General features: G+C 31.8%; 1 protein-coding gene across 2 annotated transcripts; it reads right to left on the bottom strand.

The window, feature by feature from the left end:
• Window positions 1-918: 918 nt before the first annotated feature.
• Window positions 919-24,246, bottom strand: LOC126812405 (beta-1,4-galactosyltransferase galt-1). 2 transcript variants are annotated; one of them, XM_050538781.2, is made up of 2 exons: window positions 23,774-24,246; window positions 919-2,976 (listed from the first exon to the last, which is right to left on the bottom strand). In XM_050538781.2, exon 2 carries the CDS (start codon window positions 2,759-2,761, stop codon window positions 1,292-1,294), a length of 1,470 nt encoding a protein of 489 aa, XP_050394738.1. In that variant the 5' UTR covers window positions 2,762-2,976; window positions 23,774-24,246; the 3' UTR covers window positions 919-1,291. The 2 variants fall into 2 exon arrangements, with proteins under 2 accessions (XP_050394738.1, XP_050394739.1); XM_050538782.1 differs by lacking the exon at window positions 23,774-24,246 and adding an exon at window positions 17,186-17,337.
• Between the last annotated feature and the right edge of the window lie 556 nt (window positions 24,247-24,802).

The following is a 24,802-nucleotide window of genomic DNA, read 5'->3' as shown; positions in this document are numbered from 1 at the left end:
CAAAATTTTAATCAATATTAAAAATCAAAATTTTAAACAATATTAAAAATCAAAATTTTAATCACTGAAGGCAAAACTTTTAATTATTTTTGAAAATAGTAAAGTCTAATTTAGTGTGGGTACCATTATTTCATTAGATGGATATAAAGATTAATGTACATTAAAAGCAATTGGTTCATTCCGAGTTAATAACCCATTATAACTGTATAAGATTAACAACCAGACAGTAACTAGAGTATGTTTACTTTTCCTTTTAAAGCTATTAAATAATAAATATACAGCTAACATAAATTATAATCAGTTTCGATTACCACATAATACATGCATATGACGAGCATTTTCAGAAAATATGTCCTTGATGTCATTTCCCTTTACGGACAGGGATCTCAAAGGTAGCAAAAGCTTCTCTATCATTTGAAATAACCACTATCTTGTATTTATTTCATAGTGGTTTTGTGGAGCCTGGATGTTCTGCTATTTGACTTCATGGCATCTTTTCTGAAAACCACTGTACTAAGGAATAATCTTGTTCAAAATCTCCATATTTTCAGTTATCTTTAAGTAAGATATTATAAGAAAGTTTTAAAAGTAAGACAATAATATATTATCTATTTTCCAATTCTTAAGCAGATAAAATAATATTTTTGGAATCAACTAACAATGGTTTGTACCTTAGTACATGCATGAATTTCAGATGCAATGAAACCATTAAAGACTAAATTTATCTTGAATTATTTTTGTATATAACTTTTTTCAACTACATAATATGACTAGATAAAACAAATTTAACACAATCCATAAATAAAGATTTAACAAAAACATAAAAATTGAGATAACTTTTCTGATATATATCACTAACCATTAAATAAAATATCTATAGTAAAACCAGTTAATTTTCTGTTCCAAGATATTAAAAATAGTCATCACATAAATCTTAAAATAAGTGAGTTATCATAAGATATTTATAATAAAACCAGTTACTGCAGTTACTTACAGTAACTTTATGTTATTGTTAACAATACCTGGAATAGGCATGATATGAATCATAAAACTGAGTTATCATATTAAGGATCTTGTATGGTACAAATGTTATACCTCTCAGAAAAATTGATGATGTACATATATACAACCATGAGTTTGTTCCTCCGACTAAAATTCTGTTTAACAAATGAAAAATCATTAACATCTCATCAGCGTATAATACTGCTTAAGGAAATTAAAAACATCATTATCAATTAAAGATCAAATGATATAGAATACAAAATGTGAACAATAAATTAACTGTAGAACATTATACAACCTTTTGAGTGACATTTGGAGAAAGAGCACTAGAAAATTTATTAATTTCTCTCATTGAAAAATCGAACCGATCTTTAAGTTCATCATAGTAACTAAAAATGGTCGTGTCTTTCTCAAACTGACTACATTTCATACCATAATTTCCTATACACTTTCTATAATGATGTAGGTACGCCACTTCAGGTTTAAATTTCTGAACAGACCATTTTTCTTCATTTTGTTTACTGACGTGATGAATTCCCACTTCAAACACTCGCTGTGGTTTAACCATGATTTTAGTCCTAACATGACTAAAGAGTTTGGTGCGACCTGTGATACTCATAGTCTGTAAGCCTGATGGATGTGTCACACCAATAGCTGGGTCATAGAAAGCACTAGAGAAGGCAATGCCACAATACTGATCTTTGAACACACTAGGAAATAAATTCTTCCAATATTTAGCACTGGTATGGGGTATGACAAATTCATCTATATCATTGAATAAGACATGTTGTAACGTACTCATGCTGCGATATAAACAATCATTGTGGGCTATAAGCTGGCCATGATACCAAATCTTATTATCAAATATAACAGACGGAAGGTCCCATGGAACTACTGTTACAATGTTCTTCTGCTCATAATAATTCAATGTCATTTTCATTTCAGCTGATATGTTATTATCATAGAAATAAAAATGGTTAGCACCTAGAACTTGTGACAGTTCTATGAATTCAACAATCTTTTCTTTTTTCACGCTACCAAATAATGGCGATATACAAATTCCAAACTGTTGTGGTTTAGAGAGAGGTTTAACTGGGATTATTGGAAGAGCAACTTCAGATGATGCAGAACTTGCATAAACTGTCGACACATGGAGGGGACAAGGATTTGACATATTTCTGGGTAATTCACAGGAATATATATATCCACCAAATGGTTTATTATGATTTTCACACATTTCATATTGTTTGGCTATAATTATTACTGAGTTAATATGACAAAATATTGGAACTTTCTTTTTGGTTTTTTCTAGAAGTACCATCAGACGTATAAAAACATTTGGTTTTCTGTCATCGAGATATGCAGAGAAGACATAGACGCCTTGTTCCAGTATCTTAAAGCTACTGTTTTTAACACCTTCATTACTATGCTGTAAACAGTTTGAGCTCTTAGGGTTCTCATTTTGTTTTTTCAATCCATCCACTTGTTTTTTGGCTTGGTATACTTTCCTCTCTAAATCACTAATATCTTTCGACAGCTGATTTAATTCTTTTTTATTGTTCACCCAAGTCTTTAAATCTGATAGATCCAATTTCTCTGTCAATTGGTATTCCGATTTTGAATCGTTATCTATTTGCTGAGGTGGGCGATCAGCTTGCAGTCGACTATGTATAAAAAGCACCATTCCAATATAAATTCCACATAATAACAAAATAAATCGATTGAAGGTAATAGATTTGAGAAATCCACCCTTTTGCATGTTGATTCTTTTCCACAGGGTTAGACTTGAATAAAATATTTCGTTATGTATCAAATCTTTATGTCTCGTTCTTTCGACCACAGTTCCTTCATTACACGAAATGTAAGAGGAAATATTACTCACTCAGCAATCCCAATATGAATCACACGTCAGTTGATAGAATTTAGAAATTGATGCCATGATGATTTGAATCGGCCATCTGCTTCATGGTGTGACTGAAAAGAAAACAAAAGCATGATTGAGCTAACAAGGACAGCTTAATATTTCTGCTGCTATTTTCATGGCAATGGAAGACAACAAAAGTATTACTGTGACGCATTCACAGTAATTAGTTGTAATCTCAGATTTGTCAGCAGAAGGAATAGGAAATTAATTTGTCTGATAGAATGCTTCTCTACTTCCAGACAATTTGGCCTTTATTTTGTGGCACCATTCCTGTTAAATTATTCAGACATTATTTCCTATAAAATATCCTGTTATAATTGAAATTTCTGTCTGAACAATAGTAATAATGTCACATTTAATTAAAAGCCAGGAAATGACATCTCACATTTAAAAAAAAGAAAATAATCAACTGAAACAGTTCAGTTTTAGTCATCAGCTAAAAGAACTTTATTACAGCACTATTTTCAAGAACAATTAAATTATGTGCAACACACACATGCAGATAGCTCTATGATGTTTTTTGTCCTTTCAGGTACAAAAAACCACAGCAATTGTTATCCTCAGAAAAAATTGTCTATATTTAAATATGAAATGCCATCTTAATCATCAAGACAATGAATATATAAAAATGAGATTAAATTAAACAGGCATCTTCCTATTTCATGTCTTTCTTTAGGTCTTAAATGCTATATAAACGATTAATAAGACATCTATTAACATGACAAGACCATAATCAACTCTCGATGCTATCGGATGGGTCCGATTTTAAGTAGATTAGAATGGTTTGGCCATTTAATGATTTTATTTAAAACTAGTGAAGCATGGTTAGGCCTTGAACAACCAGTAGGATGGCTACAATCAGTGCACACATCTTGTCAAACCTTCAAATGCTAATATCTTCACTCAGAATAAAATAATTTGGATGAAATTTTCAATATATTCATTTTACATTATCTATTTTTGAATTATTATAGTAACAACAACCAGTTCTTTATCTACATCTTACATAATGTATCTTTAATATACAGTTCATAAATAATTTTGGAGTCCTTACCAAATCATTGCACCAATTTTTTTTTGCAATACTTTATACATTACATGAGATAACCTGGCTGTTCACTTTATGTGCAATATGGTAAATCTGAGCAGTGGACAGATTCTAAAGTCTTGCCATAATTTTTAAGGGCATTTGTCACAAATTTCCTCTAACTGAATTCTTTATTTGCAGTGTACAAACAACAGGGATAATATATACATCTTGCTGCCAGCCGCTAGGGTGTTATATCTTTCTTGCTAATCACAATTCAATATTATATGTGTAAATGCTGTTTTATGAAGTGAAAATAATATTACAGTTTGATTTTCAATAGAATACGGTATAATACTAATAACAGATGAAATGTAATTAGTATAAAATATCTAACACTAATTATTCAGTTCAAATCTTTATCAGAAATGATTAACAGGATAAAAACTATAAGATAATTGTTGGATATCAATTTTACCAAAATAACCAGACCAACAATTGATTAATTAATGTAATTTGATAAGACAATAGAATCTGTGACTAGTATATTTGCAGGTCAATACATGTGAATGAAGAAAGAAAACATCCAATCTCTAGTTAAGTACATAAATAGGCTAGGTGTCTTTGATTGGTAAACAGTCCTGATTTGTTGTATCAATGATCTTCATCTTGTCAGTTTTTTTTCTCAGATACAAAAGATAGGTTGCTAAGTGTGGAATATGCCCACACAGCAGCCTTATCTCCACTGTAGCTTATCCGAAAGGAAAACTTGGAAGTTGTGTATATCTGATAAGGATCTACCTTGAAGAAATATAATCTCTAGGGTTTATCCACTATGACCCCATTGCTTCCAAGCAAATTTGAAATAAACCAGCGTCTGCCAGGCAGGATAAGCCCACATTTTTCAAGAGATGGATAGAGAACAAGCTAAACAAACAGCGATTTTTCGTAACATCAAGGGCCATAATTCAGGAAGTTACGATCTGATATGCGCAAATATAGACAGCAACCAAGATCTTTGGGTTATAACCATGCATTTCAAGTTTCAGCAAAATCGGATCAAAATTGTGAGCTCTAGAGGGTCCACAACCTTGATATACCAGATGTTTACATTATTTGCGTAGACGGGCGGCCATTTTGTCGGACACTTTTGGTCCGATTTTCATGAAATTCAAACTCAACCAACAATACGGTGTAACGGGTGACATATTCAAACGTTTTTTTAAATCAGATAATAATTGTGACCGCTGAGGGACCACACGCTAAAAATGCAATATTTCGCACAATCTGGGGCCATAATTCAGGAAGTTACGATCTGATATGTGCGAATATCGATAGGAACCAAGATGCTGTTGGTTATAAACATGTTTTTCAAGTTTCATTAAAATCTGAAAAAAATTGTGACCTCTAGAGGGTCCAAAACCTTGATATACCTTATTTTTACACTGTTTGCGTACGAGGGGCAGCCATTTTGTCCGGCAGTTTTGGTACGATTTTCACGAAATTCGAACTCTATCATCATTAGGGTGTAACAGTAATATATTCAATCGCTTTTTTATATCAGATAAAAATTGTGAACTCTAGAGTGTCCACAAGCTAAAAACGTGATTTTTCGTACAATCAAGGGCCATATCCAATAATCCATGAAGTTTCGATCCGATACATGCCAATATCGAAAGGAACCAAGATCTTTTGGAGATAAACCTATTTTTAAAATTTCCTCAAAATCGGATAAGAATTGTGACCTGTAGAGTGTCCACAAACAAACTGTGGACGGACAGGGGCGACGACAAGATACATCCACATGAAAATATGGGCGTATACCAAATTCACAAGGTTTTTCAGCAAAGGGGGGATTGAAAACTGAAAATGATAGGGTTCATTCTCTCACAACCCCAATGCGTACAAATAAATCTTGTTAAAAATTGAAGACACTATAGCGTACACAAGGTTTTCAGCAAAGGGGATAACCCAGAACAGAAAGTCATAGAAAGCTGAATATCGATAGGGTTTGCCCTTTCATGGCCACAATGCTTCACACCAAATTTGAAGATTCCAGTGAAAACTGTTCATTCACAAGATTTTCGACAAAAGGGGGATAACTCTGAAACAGAAAGACAGAGAATGCTGAAAATCGATAGGGTTCATTTTCTCATGACCTATATGATCCCCACCAAATTTTAAAACAATCTGTTAAAAGTAGGTTGCCAGGATTGTCACTTATTTTTTCCTTTGTAAGTAAAGAAAACATTTACAACACAATAAAATCTGATTACGAGTAACAACCCATTATCAGAAATCATTAGGAATTGTTTTGATTGTTTATCTCATGAGCTTAAACACTGTATATAAATTTATATTACCTTTACCCTCTAGCACATCTACAAAATTTCTCAAGTGATCAAGGGCCATAACTCATCTCATGACCATAAGCATTGTGTATAAATTTAGTCAACTGGATATTAACTTCAGCCTCTAGAGCATCCACATGATTTTTCAAAGTGATCAAGGGTCATAACTCTGGCAGTAATTATAGAAAACCGTTGAAAATCAATAGGCTTTTTCGTCTCATGACCGGTAATACTGTGTATACATTTAAAGTCAATTGGATATTAACTTCAGCCTATAGAGCGTCCACAAGCAATTGTGGATGTAAGGTCGACAGACAGGGGTGACAGCAATATACAACATAATTCAATGTAGGCGTATAAAAACTATAGTCTCTATCATGTTCACAAGGTTTTCGGCAAAGGGGGGCAAAACTCTGGTACGAAAGGTACGAAACTTTGAGTCATTAGGGTTCGTCCTCTCATGACCACAATGCTTCACACCAAATATAAAGACAATCTGTCAAAAACTGTTGACAGACGGACCAATAGACAGGGTGACTACATAATATGCCCACACTGAAATTTGGGCGAATAAAAGAAACAGCCTGCGACCTTTTCTCCAGAAATTTTTGCCAACCCCCAACACTACGAACCTTTCAAAAATCCAAACCAAAACCAGAGAAAATGGATACCGCCATAATCAGTTGATCAACTGCAACGTTGCCTGACCCATAGAGGCTGATAGCCAAACAGCAGCGAGGACTGATCGATGGTACATGTACGTACATTGAACGCGATAGATCTTTTAGTATCAAAGAAACTGCAGCAGGAAGAGAGGGCACAATATTATTACTAAGCAATGCAAATATGATGGTGCATGTAAGTACATTAAGCGCAAATGTTTTTAGTTTCGCTGAATCTGGTTTGAACAAGGGAAGGGCAGGAGGGAGAGAGGGCTCAATATTGTCATTAGAGCAATGGGAATATGATGACATTAATGCAGACATATCCTTGAGTATTTGAGGTAATTCTTTCGAAATACAATGGCACTCTTTCAAGAAGTAGGGCATGGCAAGGTAGGCAGTATACCCGCCCAACGCGCCTCTGCTCATCATTTACAATACATGGGTATTGCATAATGATAAATATCATTGGTTATAAATCATAAATATCTAATAATAAAACGGAAATCGATTGTGTAATAAGATATCTTTAAGTAAGATTTCTATTGACATTTTGATGCATATCCGCTCATAATAATAAATTGATGTTTCTATTAATTCAAAACACGAACAACCCTTTTCAATTTTGGTGAATAAACAAAATCATATTGAATTGAATTTTTATGGTCAAGGACTGTTGCTAAAAATAAAACAGATCTATAAAAAGGTTTGAATAGTAAACAAGGTTGAGCCTTGTTGAACTCTATCGAAATGGAACGATGAGTCATAGTTTATGCTTAATGAGTTTTTATTGGGAACTGCTTGGGGTTGATTTGCCAGTTAACGGATAAACCCTATTGACCAGTAATAAGATTAACCTTCTCGAATTTCAAATTCCATCATCAATATTTGATTCTTTGTCAAAATTTCTGTGCATTATGTAAGAGCTAAATCTTCCTACTGCAGATCTTTTTTTTATGGCGTCAAATGTTATATGTAAACTATTATTTAAACATTTATTCACATGACAACCTATAATCAACTTTGTAGGCCATTGGATGGCCGAGATATTAAATGGATTAGAACACCTGTACCATTTAAAAATTCATTGTTAAAATGGATAATGGAGACTATATAGTCTACATCTTCAAACACTTATAACTACGCTCACTCATAACTTCACTCAGAATAAAGTAATTTGACTGAAGTTTTTAAGATATTCATTTTTCATTATCTATTTTTGAATTATTATAGCAAGAACAACCAGCACTTTATCTAAATCTTACATAATGCATCTTTAAAAGCTTATTGAAATATAAAATGTGATGGTTTATTATCTATGTTTTTGCCCTTTACTTATTTAAAATTACTTTTCAGAATTGGCTGAAATTGTTCAAATTCTGTACGCATTAAAATCTTAATGAATGCATGTAAAGACAACCCTTACAGCTGGTGGGCATGATTTGTTGCCTGACAACCTATGTTTTCTTTCTAGTCAATATACACTGGCAATGTCATTTCTACATTTTTGTTTATTCTTCTAAACAATTCTACAGGTTTAAATGCAAAAACTCTCTGTTAGTTATCTGAACAGAACTACAGCTCATTTAAGCAGAGCCAGTATTGTTAAAAATAATTTTTTAAGAATTAAATATTTAATAATACTAAAATTACACTTGTTTGTTTTTAGTAGTAAATCTTATTATTGTTTAGAGACTAAGAATAAATGTGGGTTATTGTAATTCAAGCAGAGCACATTAAAAGATTAAGGAATAACCTTTGCTTTTTATTATCCTATTACATTTAAAGGTACCTATACTCAAACATATATTACTTATAAAATTCTGTTAGAAAGTTTTTCAAATATGATTCAACTGGATTAAAAAGAGACCCATCAAAAAATTTTAGCAACAATTATAAATGGTATTGGATTGTTTTTACCATATCCCATTCTATCATCTGCAAAGATACCAAATGTTGGAAAATTTTCAATCCAAATCTATGTAAATGTTGAACAGAATTAACCATTTTGAACTAAAATTTCAAAACTACAATAATTTATGTACAGGTAATTGTGGTAGCTAAAAGCAAAACAAATTTAGGTCACATGTATAACTCTGTCACGATTTTTATTTGTCTTGATGACACTTGAGCATGATATATTTGTTTAGAAATCAAATGGTCTTCAAATATATTACTTATTAAATTGCGCTGAAAAACATGGTGAGATAACAATAACATCAGTAAAAACATGTCAAATTTTATAAAATGATTTGGTATGGGCTAATTGACAAAATAGTACAAAACACCTGATATTTAAAAGCATAGTTTCTGTATAATTCACATAACAACTTACAGACTTTCGAGCAACCAGAATAAAACAGAGAGCCATTTATCAAAGTGACTGTATCTGACTGGCCATGGTTTTGTAATGAATCAAGATATTGTAAAGAAGTTAATAAAGTAGAGTGTATGGGTAAATAAAAAGCCAGTAGCCATTATAATAGGAATGATTGACTTACATGTTTCTATTAACCAATGTAAGGATGCTACAAGTTTATCTACCATCCACACCCTAAGACTAATTTGATGTCAAATTAATTTCGTTTCTTATTTTTCAGTTGGCTAGTATTTACTCGTTAAACCTTGTTAACACCACGAACACATAAATCTAGAATATGTTAGACAGCATTTTACCTAAAATGGAAACATAAAGAATCCATCATTAGTGTCTTAACAAGTAACCATGATGATCAAATAGAAACATTAAGAAACCATCATTAGTGTTTTAACAAGAGAGTAAAACAATCAATCCATTATGGTCTAAAACTACAGATCTCATTCGCATAATTTCTTTGCAAATTGCTAAAAGAATTCTGAATTTTATATGATTTCAACATTTTTCCTTTTATGCACATAATGGTACTACGTTATCATTAAGGTCTTCAACTAACTGTAAAAGATCACAGAAAACTAAATAAAATAAGAAAAATATGATAACCTTTATTACCTCTTTGATATTTATGATACACCATATATATATATGTACACATTCTTCTGTGTAAGTTTCCTATATTCTTGATAAAAGGTGTATTATAGATTACTTGTAGTGGTGTATGTACACTTCATTTATAATTCATGTTTTAAGACAGGTGTTATTGAAGTTTATTATTGATATCAAATTATAAAATATGCATAACTCCCAACTTGCATAGTGTCGAATATCAATAAATAATAAAAACAGGTAGTTTAATTACCAGAATTATTATTAGGACATTTTTTCCTTTCTAATTAAAATTCAATATGAAATAAATGTAATGAAATGGGGAGTTTAAGATACTTTTTTGCATCAACTGACCTACTGATCAAAGATAAAACAATAAGGATAATATAAGGTAATCAATTTCAGTCTTTTTTAAATTGTGTTTGAAACAGATGTCTGTGCATGTCTGTAGAGAACTTCTACTGTTTAAAACATGCATGATGAATTACATGAAGAAAACAAACAATTATATAAAATTACCTACCCCGGTATACAAGCTATTCTAAAATATAAAACATAGCTAAGTATAGCTTTTATGTTCACATACAGAGGACATATATCTAAGCTACTAAACACATCCTAAAGAATATAATGAAACAGTCTCAGAATCTTGTTTACCAGCATTAAGTATTGCAGGAACCTAACATACCTAAGTGTCTAGCTGTTCAGAAGATACAATTAAGAAACAAGGTTACCTTTACACATTTATACTGATATTGTACAATAAAATATGAATTGATACTTCTATACTTGTCCATAAGAATTGTTATAGATAACATATTCAGCTTCTAAATGCCTATCATAGACATTGATAGTTTTAAATTCTAAAATAAGGCAAGTTGTAGTCATACTAAAACCAAAGTAAATAAAACAATCTATAGCCTACATCAAGAGGAAGTATAAGTGATTTATTAAAAGACCTTGATCTAATATGATATGTATTGTCAGTATAAATATAGAAATAGAAACTCACTAATGTATTTCAAATAATTCAGATTTTAAAATAACAAAAGTATAATGTCCCCTACCGACCCCTAAAAACTTTACAATGCATGCATCTAAGATCCTCGAGGCTGATACTGCAAATATACATTTTGGTTTATATATAATCCAATTATGTATAGATAGACTAAATACAACTATGTAAAACTGTGTACTAAATTTCAATCAAATACCTCAAAGTTTAACTGAAACAAATTATCTGAATTCCATGAAACACAAATTTGATCTGTAATTCTGTGTATCAATCAAAAATCTCAAAGTTGATCAACAACTGATGCGATCTCATTTTTATGAAATGAAACATGAAATAATATAAACTGTGATACAGCTGTCTGGATCAAATTAGAAATTGTAATTCAATATATATTTCACTTTATCATATAGGTATTCCCTTGGAATCGTTCAGCATCCTTAATACGAATTCTCTTAAAATCAGTATTATGCAAAACCCTTTTATTCAATACTTTTGATGAAGAAAAAAAATACTTTCAAAAACCTTTTCAAACTATAGAAATGAAATGAAACTAAACAAGATTTAAGGTCCTACTGTTCTGCTCCGACTGGGCTAATGAAGAAGGACATATGCTATACAGTGTGCTAAATGAGGAAAACTTTGGCTGGGCAATGGCACTATGGCCTACCCTTACATCAAATTCCAACTGCCAAAGGATCTTTTACGTGCACGCCAATGTGTACACAGGACTTTGTTTTTTGTCCCATCTGAATGACTAGACAGCTGTCCTTGTCAGGCCCTCTGTCCTGCATCACTAACAAGGGTAACCACGTCGGAAAATCCCGATGAACTTTCTCGGCCAATGCAGGGATCAAACATGTGACCTTCAGGCTAGCGAGCTAGTGTCTTACCCACTTAGCCACATTGGTTCCTTCAAACTATAGAGTATTTCTTTAAATTCAAGTTATTTTATTCCAAGTAAATAACAAACCTTATCAGAAACCCCTTAAATACAAATGATGCATGGATTTTTGGACATCATATCTACCATACCTTATTACAGTTCTGTTCTGTAAATGCTTTCTATTAGACAATCTATTTATTAATAATTTCATTCTTGCAAGATTTTATGATCTTTCTGATAAACTATACAAGTATAAACACCATTCTCCCTTAAGTCGTATGTTTGTAAAATATTATGGAGCTGGCAGCAAGTAAATCCAAAGTTAAACTCTTAGAAAACACTATACAAATATAAACAAATAAAAATACAATTTGTATGTCAGCCAATATATGGTTTTAATCCACCATCCTCTGGCCAAGTGCAGGATACAAAAGAATTAAACACTCGCGGCACATTACAATTTTTCCTATGCATGGAAATGAAGGTTATTTTAAATCGTCCAATATTTTTATTGATGCACCAGCTTTGATTTTAGCTTTCTAAAAAGAAGAATGACCAAATTTACAAAATTGTTAAAATAGAGACTTGCTTCTTTCCTCTTAACAACACAAATCTTGTTCATATGGTAAAAAGTTGGACAACACTAGAATTCCATTTCTTCTAGTGTTGACAGTAGCTGCTGTGATCAGAATCTTGCTCTAACACAATTATCTTTCACTTTTAATCAAATATATGAACAGTAACATAATACTTATTTAATATTATTAATATGCAAAAAATAAATGTTTTATAATGAAAACAGGGACTTTCAAAAAGATTTTAATAATAGAGGGGGAGAGGTTAAACAATGCTTCAAAAAACATTTAGTAATAGAAGTAGTAATAGAAGAGGGTAAGGTTAAACAATGCTTTATCACAAATTTCTAAATGCTCCATTCATATATTTTACTTTGTCTTGACAAAGTCTCTGAATGTCCTAGACACATGAATTTTGACTTCAATACTTTATGAATTTAGTACTTTTCTCACCTAAATATATTGCGATCTAAATTTTGTCTACAGTAACAAGTATTTGAACAATAATAAAACATTTGACAACTGCTGCAGAATTTATTGATAGATAATAGTTTACTATACTTTAAGAAGAACCCTTATTGGTATCAGGGCAACTTTTGCAAAATGAATTCACCCAAATAATTTGAATGGCTCTTCATATATAAACTAATTTCTCATTTTTATATATCTGTAAAAAAAGTTAATAATCATAGATCTTTTTTTTGTCAAAGGTGTGCCGCAAGATCTTCCTAAGTGTGCCACAAAATTTTGAACGGCACACTAAGAAAATGCGAAAAACCATGTGATCCCAACTGAGTATTCACTGGTGTCTACTGATAAGCTGTGTTTTTCTTTATGTAGTTAGATTCATTCTATGTGTCTATGACTAGTCTCTGTCTAAGGTTGTATGCCGTCTGACTTACCATGTTTTATTTTGCAAAATTTTGCCAGGTGTGCTGCTATTCTTTCATGTGCTCCAATGTGTGACATTGGCCAAAAAAGGTTGAGAACCACTGCACTCACTATGTCATTACATACTCACTCATATTTGTATTGGTAATTTGTTAACTCTCAATAGATACTTCACTGGACTAAGTGATAAATCATAAAATGACACTGTCCTAGACTCATAGCCTGTACTAAATATATAGTTAATCGCCTACAATTAAATCTCAATTAACTTGTACATCAGAATATTATGGCATGGCCACAAATTACTCTCAAAACAGTTCGCATAGATTCTGCAAAGCTATAATTTCTAATAAATAAAAATAGATCTGAAAATCATCTGATAATAAGAATTCTATTCTTATCCTACGTTTACATTCGTTCATCTTTATTACAGGGACAGTCCTTGTTTCGTGAACCAGTTTTAAAAAAAGCTACGGATTAAGAGGTATTTAACTAATTGGATCAGTTCTTGCATTCACTTCTACAGTAAATCTGAAGCTATTTAAAAATAGTGCCAGTGTAATTTTCAAAGAATGTGTTTATACATTCTCGGAACAGAAGATGCATTTACTTGGAATTTCCAATTCAAAATGCTGAGCTTACTCTTTTACAAGAACAGCACCATTTCTTTTTTTAAAAACTCATAGTTTTACAAATCTAAAATGTCACCGTAAGTACACTAAACTGTAGCCACTCACACTTAGACATCTACAAAGCCAAAGTAACCATACTTTAAAATAACAACAGAGCAGATAAATATTTATCTAAATCGACTTTCAATACTATTGTCACACCATCTATGCAATTTCAATGTTTTGTTTACACACTTCTTCTTATGACAAATCTTCTACTCTGTTTATCTAAAGGACTAAGTTCTCTAAACTAATATATATATATATATATATTGCAAGTAGGTAAACAAGTCAATAGTAAGTCTAATATCTGCCTCAATCCTACAATAAATAGATGACAATCATTAATTACTGCACATAAAGCATCTAGCAATCCAAATAATTACCGGGTAATCACTCTGCATAGCGCAGAAAATACATTACTCAACTTAATTAGCCTGACTAGAAAATGCTCATTACCTAACTCAGTCAAGAAATGCACCTAATATTTATAAACATCTACCTGAATTAGAAGCAGAGTTATTGTGTCCCCAAAAGTGCACCAGAAAGACAGACAGAACCATGTCATTAGTCGCCTACTTTCTTCAAAAGTGTCTATTTCATTACAATTCCAGATTTATTTAAGACTTGAATGGGGAAGCTTTCCAACAGTCTTTAGATAAACACAAATGACAAATTAGCCCAATTAAACTACATTTTTTTTTACTGTTGACTGACTGAAGAAAATTAATAAATGCTTTTTTGGCATTCTAATTCGATGAAATATTTAATTAAAGTGGGATAGGCTTTGAGAAAAATAAAGAGAACTATTTATTCTTTAAAGGTTTAAATGTATATCCAATAATAAAAGATCATGTAAAGCTAATATCCAATAATAAAAGATAATGTAAAGCTGTCAAGCAATAATATTCAAAAAAGAACAAAAACATATCCTTTCCGTACCTGGAAACTGGTCACTTGCTCTTCTCAATGACATATTTTGTAAATAATTTGCTATTGATCTTTTAAAATGTTTTGTGTTCAGATCCTCCATACACCAATCACCTGGATTTCCCTTAAAGTTAAGATCTGCATATTCATTGGAATGGATGGATGTTCAACTGACCTAACCAGCACTTTCAAAAATCTGCAGAGCAAACTTTCCAACATAAATATTCCATACTATTTCTAAAAGCATTTCCAAGTTCGTTTGTAAACAATCAATAATAGGCTTTACACAGATGGCTTCATACGAGAGCATAAATTTTAGTATGTACAGAAAAAAGGCTACAAAATCCCAGATGGTATATCTTCCTATAAGCTAATGGAAAAGATGGAAAGTGTCATTCATATCAAATAAAATATTCATAGATTGTTTCATCAATTTGCACCTAAGCCCATTATCCCATACAATATATTATCCAAATAAGGGCTACCTTATACTGAACATATGTATGACAATCTTCTGACACAACAACGCATTCCTAGCAGACAGAGCAATGTTTTAAGTCTTCCTAACATCTACAATGAGAGCACTACTGTCTGATCTACAGTAAATTCATACAAAATAATAATCATTCGTGTCTTTAAACTTATCTTCTAATTGATCTTGTTTAAATGACATTTAGAAGGAGTATCATAATATGATCAATTCATCCAATCTACTTAATAATACAACCTTTCAATACCAATGCAAATTTTATAAATAGTCTAGTGTACATCAGATACTGTGAAAGAAAAAACTTCCTGAATCTGGGATAAACTGCTGAGAAATCCGAGACAAAAATTAAAATAGTAGTTTTTAAGGCATTATTTTTACAAATTCTGGTAATATGGTGTGATTCACCAACACAAATGTATAACATTGCAATCAGCTATCTGATTAAATTATGATATATAAGTCTGCGAATGTCATCATCGGGGTTGTTTTCTTGCAAACTATAATGGATGTTATAACAAATTTATGGTCGTTTACACTAAAAATTACATGTATATCCATTTTGACCAAATATTGGGTCAGTTTTGCTTTAAAGCTAAGATGCCTACAACCTATTCTCAGGAATAAACGTGTACATATGAAATTTAAAGGCCAAAATATAGAGGAATGTCTCAAAATTTCAGCTCGAAATATTGAGTCGTTTGGATGTGAAGTTCAAAACCACTTATCCGGACATGTAACCTGTTTAAGATTTCGGGTTCATTTTTTCTTAGGGTGACCTGATAATCTATTGTCGTTCCTTTAGAGGTCAAATCAGTGTGTGATGCAGGTGCTGTACAATAACGAACGATAAATTTTATCTACAAGTTATTTTTATAAGATAATAGTCTGGTCAAGTCCAGACACTGTATAATACACCTTGGGACAACCGGTCTCCATTTCCAGATGAAGACTGACAGGTTTAAGTTGTTTGAAAATGGATCACGTATATTGACTTAGTTGCGCGGCCCTAAGGTAGAGGTTTTTAAGGGCTTTTCAGACATAATTAAGCAGATTTATGATCCAAAATATAATTGAGATTGGCCCTTTAAACAGCAAAAATCATCACAAAATGTGAAATATTTATATGAACAAACCTTCACCAGTCCTTCACATTTATAAAATTGAGTGGGATCCATAAAAATCTCCTGCCAATTTCAAAAATGAGGAAAAAGCTCCCGTAAAAAAACAATCTTCTTAATTATATTGCAAGAGTAATTCTACATTTTCTTGAATTAAGGAGAGCCAAATTGTATTTATGCTTTAGTCTTGTTTAATATTTGGTGAATGTTTGGTGAATATGGTAGCATTAGAATTATCATCATGAAAACTGATAGCTTGAATGTATGCAGTTTAAAAAAACACAAATCTGATAGTAGTTGATTAATCTCAATATTTAGGAGAGCGATTTAGCTAATTTGCAGGAGTCTTTAATGATTCTTGCAAAGGAAAGTCAGGGTTCGTTGAGAAGAGCAGGAGCGAAAGTTCACCGTAAACGTGAAGGACTGCTTCACAAATTTATAAAGATATAATTTTAGCTCTGCAAAAAAAACCAAAACAACACAGCAAAAAGTGTAAAAATAAAAAATAAATTCTATCTCATAGTCTTACAAAAACTTTATAATAATAATAAAAAAAAGAAACATTGGGGTTTTTTCCATCGCCAAAAAAGAATTCAAATTCATGCTTTATAAAAAGCATTAGACAAATTTATACATGAGTGGAACTGATTTTACTATACCTACCTACATCCATATCTACTTCACCAACTTTCCTGAATCATAGGTTTTGTCAACTAATAACCAATCACAAGATAATGACTTCTACAAGTACATTAAGACACTTTTATTTTTTACCTTATCCCAAATGATGACAGTTTGTACTGACATTAAGAAAAAGTCTTTATCCTTATGATAGTCTAATAAGGTTATAAAGTTTAATATATTAAGGTTATAAAGTTTAATATATTAACCAAAGGAGGTAAAAAAAAAAACAACACTTCTACTATCAATACACTTAAAGGTGTTTTCTCAAATCAAACTAAATGTCCACATTGAAAGCTGTGTCTGGAGGTCAGAACAGTTTGGCTGTCAGTCAAATACTAACATTGCATGTTCTGTGTCGAAACGTGTCAATTGACAAAACTTTTACATGCTTGTAATTTGGACAGGTAGTGTTAAGACTTGGGTCAGTAGAGTGACAAGTGGCCTTGTGGTGGTCCAGTTTTTGAGGACAACCAACAGCTGTGTGTGGTAATTCTACAGTAAACCCATGACAGCACACAGCACATTCAAAACTTACATGTATACAGCTTGTGTTAATTTTACAAATTATGAGGTAAAGTGTACAGCATCCAAACCTAATGTCACTGCGAAGTTTTAAAAAAAAAAATTCAGTACTCCTTACACAGATCTCACTGCTATGTCAAATAAAATTTTTTACAAAAATACTATCTCTTCAAAGCAAAATAAACACACCCCCAGCCTTCATTAAGTATCAAAATGTTCTAAACAGCAATGACAAGTCTGAAACCGTCTTAAAACAGAAAGAGAAAATACAAATGCAAAAATGAATGCCTATTCCTTGTGGATTTTATTATAGCTTCTTGATAAATTAAAATTAACGTATATTTTCAACATGACCTTCCTTATTCCCTTTCCTCTGGCAATAATATGTTCAAATAGATGTTCTATGCACTTTTGTATATCCGTCATATTTAAGATTTAATTTCTGTTTTCATATCATCTTGCTTTTGCTAAACATAAACTTACACCCAGGGGCTTTCGCAATCTAACGTTTGTTTTTTTTTATAGTTTTTTTTATACTCTTTTAAATTTCTGTTTTCACTTCTTCCTCTTCTGTTTTCATATACATTATTATATGTTGTATGCCACCTCTTGTAGGTGTTTTGATATAATAAAATACTTTATCTTATCATCTTGGTCAGTTTGTTTATTGGAATTTCCTTCAGTGTAAACTATATATCTGGTCTACAATTTACCTGACTGACCCATTGTTTGGTAAAAAAAACAAACTAAATGGTTTAAAGACGTCATAAAATGTCGAGAGAGTCAGGGATATCTATAAACAACATTTTTTCTGGTGACATAGCACTGGCCAATGAATGTTGATATTTATTGTTGACCCACTGGACAAATAGTTTACATTCACAGAGTACCTGATTCGATTGTTTAACATAGTTCAACAAGGATTAACAAAAATTAAATTAAATACAAATACTACAGCTGGTGATATAATTATGTTATTTAACATGACCATGTAAAAACAATCTGTCAATATTTATTGGCATAAATTACAGAATCAAGCATTATTTTATTTACCTGATTAACATAAATAACCAGCGGTTGCCAGGCAAGATACGCCCACTTTTTGCATTTTGCAAGAGAAATTTGAACTCAACCTTCATTAGGGTCTAACGGTCATACATTCAAACGTTTTTTTTAAACTGGATAAAAATTGTGACCTCTAGAGGGACCACAAGCTAAAAATGCAATTTTTTTTTGCACAATCAAGGGTCATAATTCATGAAGTTACGATTCAATATGCATGAATATCAAAAGGAACCAAGATCTTTGGGTTATAAAGATGTATTTCAAGTTTCATCAAAATCGGATCAAAATTGTGGTCTCTAGGGGGTCCACAACCTTGATATACTATATATTAACATTATTTGCGTATGAGGGGCGGTCATTTTGTCAAGCAGTTTTGGTTCGATTTTCATGAAATTTGAACTCAACCATCATTACAGTGTAACGGTAAATCAGATAGTCAGATTTTTCGTACAATCGGGGGTCATAAATCAGGAAGTTATGATCCGATATGCGAAAATATCGAAAGGAACCAAGAACTTTGAGTTTTAAACATGCATTTCAAGTTTCATCAAAATCAGATTGTGACCTCTAGAGTGTCCATAATCTAAAAACATGATTTTTCGTACAATCAGGGGCTATAATCCATGAAGTTTTGATCCATACATGCCAATATCGAAAGGAACAGAGATTTTTCGGAGATAAACCTATATTTCAAGTTTCGTCAAAATCAGATAAGAATTGTGACCTGTAGAGTGTCTACAAAAAAATAGTGGACGGACGGACAGGGGCAACGACAATAAATGTCCACATGAAAATGTGGGCGTATAAAAAAATACAAATATTTTACTTTTACATTTCTGACTGTTCTGCAGCTAGCGGGCCCAGATTAGTTCTAAAAACAATTTTGTATTCCCAAATTAGTTCTAAAAAAAATTGTACCATAAATAAATATGTTATATGTAATTATGGTGGAGTTAAACAAGGTGGACATAAGGCAACCGGGGGACATGACCGGACAATGACTCCTTTTCAACGTTTATGCAAAGGCCCAAGTGACCTTTTTCTGCCAGGGGCCCCATGCATGCTTAATCCATTGCCTGAAAACGACAACATTTATTTAGTAATGTAAGGGTCTAGCATTAAAACTAGAAATAATGGTATTGCTGCTAAAATACACATATACTTTAAATGATTGTTCACTTATTTAACGCATACTTCAACCATTCTGTTAGATAACATAAACACCATAGCAAAATGTTACATCAATCATCAAAGTGATGTAAATGAACAGGAAATCAATTTTATTCAACAACCATGTCAGTAATTTGGTTCAAAAGATATATATTGTTTCAACTCCATCAGGAATAAAGCAGCATATTATGTTACTCCACCAGTGCATACATTAATCAACCTGTGCAATGTTAAAAACAAAATCACATTGACATCAACTGGAAGGACAACATCCTTTTCTATAAATATATTATTTTCAAGTCTGCTGTATTAAATTCCTACTATTTATAATACATCATCCTACTCTTCTTAGAATTCCAAATGCCATGGGATCTACCAATTTATAATTTTTGTACTTTTATTTTATACTTTTGTATATTGGATATGTAATGCTGTCCTTAAAGGACGCTTTGATATAATAAAAATTCTATTCTTACCTATATTTAGTGAAGGGCTGTGTCATAATATGATTAATTATTTAGTGAGGTAGATACTGATTTACCTACAGGCTTTCAAATCGAATGTGACGAATCCTGATAGTCCTCTTTAATCAAAGTAAGGATCTGAACGGAGGGCATTATAGTTTTGAGTTCAGTAACCACAAAGTTTTTCAGGAAGAGAATCATATACCGGTAGTACTATTGTAGCACTATTATAACATTGTAAAATTCAAGAAATTGAGCTTAAAGTACTTTTGATATTGATCTAATGGGTACTGATGGATTTAATCCACAGATATTATAGACTAGAGATTAGTATGTCTGTGTTGATATTTTCAAGTATTGAAGTGCTCTTATACTGTTAATAAAATAACACGAAATATAAAGACATAGCAAATAACAATCTCTTATTACTGTCAATATTGGATAGACAGAGACCATCGTCAACAAAAACATCCTTCCATAATCTCACACAGGTCAAAAATATGATTAACTCGCACATGTTGGCCATCTTTCCCTGTGTTTATGTAACAAACAAAGCCCATTCCACACTAAATACTGCCCAGTCAACAATATCAAGTATTTCTTTGCTCCACAAAATAAAGACTACATCACTGTTTTCTGTTAGATTGCAGATATCAAGATATGCTGAGCCAGTTTTTGTCATTTAAACAGGATTAACCAACTATTTATTGAATTTTGTTGTGAAGTACAGAGAGAAATCTGGGATTTGAGATTTTCAAGAAACAATTTGAAAATGTCAAAATATTTCAAAATTTATTAGAAAACATGCTACTGTATTACTTGAAAGCAAAATTTTAGCGAACACTCAAACATGACCAGACATAAAGGATCTCATTTTTTATTTGATGTCAATACGTTTACACAATGTAGAAAGTTAAAGTGGTGTTCTTAAATTCTAAGTGAGCTTAGGTATGAAAATCAAAAGAGAAACTGTGAAGAAATAGGAAATCTTAAATTAAAATCGTCAACCATCCAAAAATTAGTTCTAGATTTCCTTAACAGGGTTTGATTCACGGATCTTAATCAGGTGTTTTTTATTCAGCTTTAGCTGCTTGAAGTTCAATCAAGCAGATTGATAAAACAATGAACTGACCACTATGGTATCATAAATCAATCTACTTTCGGTTAAATTACAATGGTTTAATCATTACTTGTTAACAAGCCAACAGTGAGGCTGATGTCCCCCGCCGAAATCCCCAAATAAATAGAAGACACATATTAATTAATCGCACATCTATTCTTTTCAAAAGTAGCGAGCAATCAAACTGATTATCAACTATACACTAAATCTATCAGATAGAATCAAAGTTATCTTGTCCCAAAGCATCGACCAAGGAAATTGTTTATCTCTGCTTAGCTTTAGCACGATATGTTAATCATTGAACTCAGTCAAGACGAATATCTACATCAAGTTTAAACATTCTACCTAAATTAGAAGCAGAGTTGTCATGTTCAAAAGTCTTGACCAATCAAAATGCTTATTGCTCCTTAGCCTAAGCAGACAATTCTCATCATCGAACTTAGTCAAGGTATTGATGTAATGAAACTATACACTAAGTTTCATCACTCTCACTTAATTAGAACTAAAGTTATCATGTCCCAAAGCATCAACCAATCAAATTGCCTATCTCTACTTACCATAAGCAGAAAATGCTCATCTTTGCACTCTATCAAGGCATTGACCTCATAAACACCTACAGCAAGTTTGAACATTCTAGCTCAATTAGAAGAAGAGTTATTGTGTCCCAAAAAGTATGACAGACAGACAGACAGGCGAACAGACAGACGAACAGACAGACAGAAGGAAGGACGGACGGACCCATTTTAATAGTCCCCTGCTTTCTTCGAAAGGCGGGGGACAATAATAATTGGATCATAATTTAATGGTTTCACTGACCGGTTGGGTTGTTAGTTAAATTTAAATCTTAGTTGAATATGATCCTCAGATAGAACACCAAATAAACTGAGAAACAGTCATTAATAATATGAATCTGCAATGCCGAATCCCCGATGACAGACGGGCGGACCCATTTTAATAGTCCCCTGCTTTCTGCGAAAGGCGGGGGAAAATAATAATTGGATCATAATTTAATGGTTTCATTGACCGGTTGTTAGTTAAATTTAAATCTTAGTTGAATATAATCCTCAGATAGAACACCAAATACACTGAGAAACAGTCATTAATAATATGAATCTCCAATGCCGAATCCCCGATGACACATGATATCGGTTGGCATTAGGTCAGTAAACAAGCGATGCTAGTTTTAGTTTTTAGTTTTAAATAGCGTTTACCGTTATGATTTTTTATTTTATACATATGCTGACAGAGGCTTATTTTTTTAAAAATATTGTCGTTATTATTATTATTGAATGCTATATGGCACAGTCGTTTGGAATTTAATTTTAAAGCCATTTCAATTATGGTTGTCACGTGATCACTGTGCCGTGTGTCTATCATGGATCAATGAATAAAAACATTTGCAAGTTACAAATTGTCTTGTGTTATGAAGAAATACCACGGTGCCGTATCAGCTTATATCCATCAAAAAAAAAAAAAAAAAAAAAAAAGAATACAGTAATTTATTCAGGAATATTACTGACATCAATTTCAAGCCGGTACAAGAATTAAAAATGTACCTATTTGTCGTTATTTTTGTGCTAATTACATAAAGAAGAAAACGATATTCCTCATAAAAATTTCCCAGAAGTATTTTTGTTGAAATCTGGTTAGATTAAAGGAAATGGATGCTTAAAATTCTAAAACCTAGTTCCTACCAGGACCTCATTTGACTCAATTCTGGCCGGTTCGTTTCAAAATGGATAAAGAACCCTGGTTTGATTCCAACTGATAATCAAAACACTCTCTTACAAATAGTTTCAGCAAGAATATGCTTAGTTATCCAAAAATCGAACTGGAGACAATTGCCAGCCAACATGGAAAGTTAGTATTTTTCAGAAAATTATTGCAAAGATTTAGATAGCTGCAAAGGACCAAGATCCACATTTTTAAATGTCTTTCATACAGAGGTAACCATTTTATTCATTAAAGTATATCAGGGACAACTGTTTTAAAGAAGAAATGCATAAGCATAAACGCTAAAACATTACCCAACAAAATATCCCTTGTTTTGGAAGTCAATATTCAGTTTAAATTTTATAAAAACACAATTTAAGATTATAACAGTAGTAGAGTAATAAAATATCATTTAAAATATGAATTTGAGATATTTAATTTCTTAGTGAAAGCACTACTCTCCCTTGCTGGCATCTTGTTGCAAAACCAAAAAAGTATATTTTATCAACTTACTGCATGTCCTGAACTTTAAAAAAACTTGTCTTTACTGTTAAGTTGTTATAACAGCTATGTGTAGAATAACTGAAGTAACTGATGTTCTTGTTCTTCTATAGTCACAGTCCTGTTCGTTACATTTTAATTATTTCTTTAATCTTCCTCAACAACACCCATTTGGAAATACAAAGACAGTCTTGTTATATATGGTGTCATTCATATAATTACTTTACCTATAGTTGTGATAGCTTTTCTTCTTTTGGGTTGAGATCTTTTTCCTTTTTTTTTGACAAACAAGGACGACTTCAATGTATACACATACTCTTCAAATTCAAACAAGTAGTTTCCCCGTACGTTAAATTGAACTCATCCAGATTAAACGTGCTAGAAGTCAAAAAACCTGTCAAAGTTTTACATCTTAGTCATCAATGTCAACACATGGTTGTAATATTTCTCCCTTCACAAAATATTTGTTAAATATTTTTCTTTTTTTTTAACTTTGTCAAATTGCTCACAGGCAGAATTTAAGCATTTTAATGTACAACATGACATACTTATTCCTTCCAGTAGTTGTTAGACCTGATCCGCAAGTGGTAATTGAATATTTGTTGAATAATGCGCAAAGAACTTTAAACGTCACATCTATCTTAGAAATAAATGTGAATCATATATTTTGGACTATAGTAACTAAAACATAATTTCCCATTTTATATTGTATTGTATATATTTCACACACATTAATTATGTATACAATTAGTCAAGCCACTAGGAATGAACCTTAATATTTTGATAATTTTCCTAAACACTATTATCTATCCATAATTTCATGTGATTAAAGTACTGGTTTATTTCTGTCTATTCATATAATTTTCATGTACACTCTCTATGCTTGAAATATTGCAATAAGAAATCTAAAATATCTTGGAATATTTACCCTATGAGGTTATGCTCTTGTTCTGGAAATGCTGTAAATACTCTACAGGTTTGTCACAAGGAGAAACCTGTGAAAACTTCCAAATAAAATTCATTGCTACGATCACAAAACCA

This window comes from Patella vulgata, chromosome 2 (genome assembly GCF_932274485.2).
Source record: "Patella vulgata chromosome 2, xgPatVulg1.2, whole genome shotgun sequence".
In the NCBI taxonomy this organism is placed as follows: domain Eukaryota; kingdom Metazoa; phylum Mollusca; class Gastropoda; family Patellidae; genus Patella; species Patella vulgata.
This window is presented reverse-complemented; position numbering and strand designations above follow the sequence as displayed.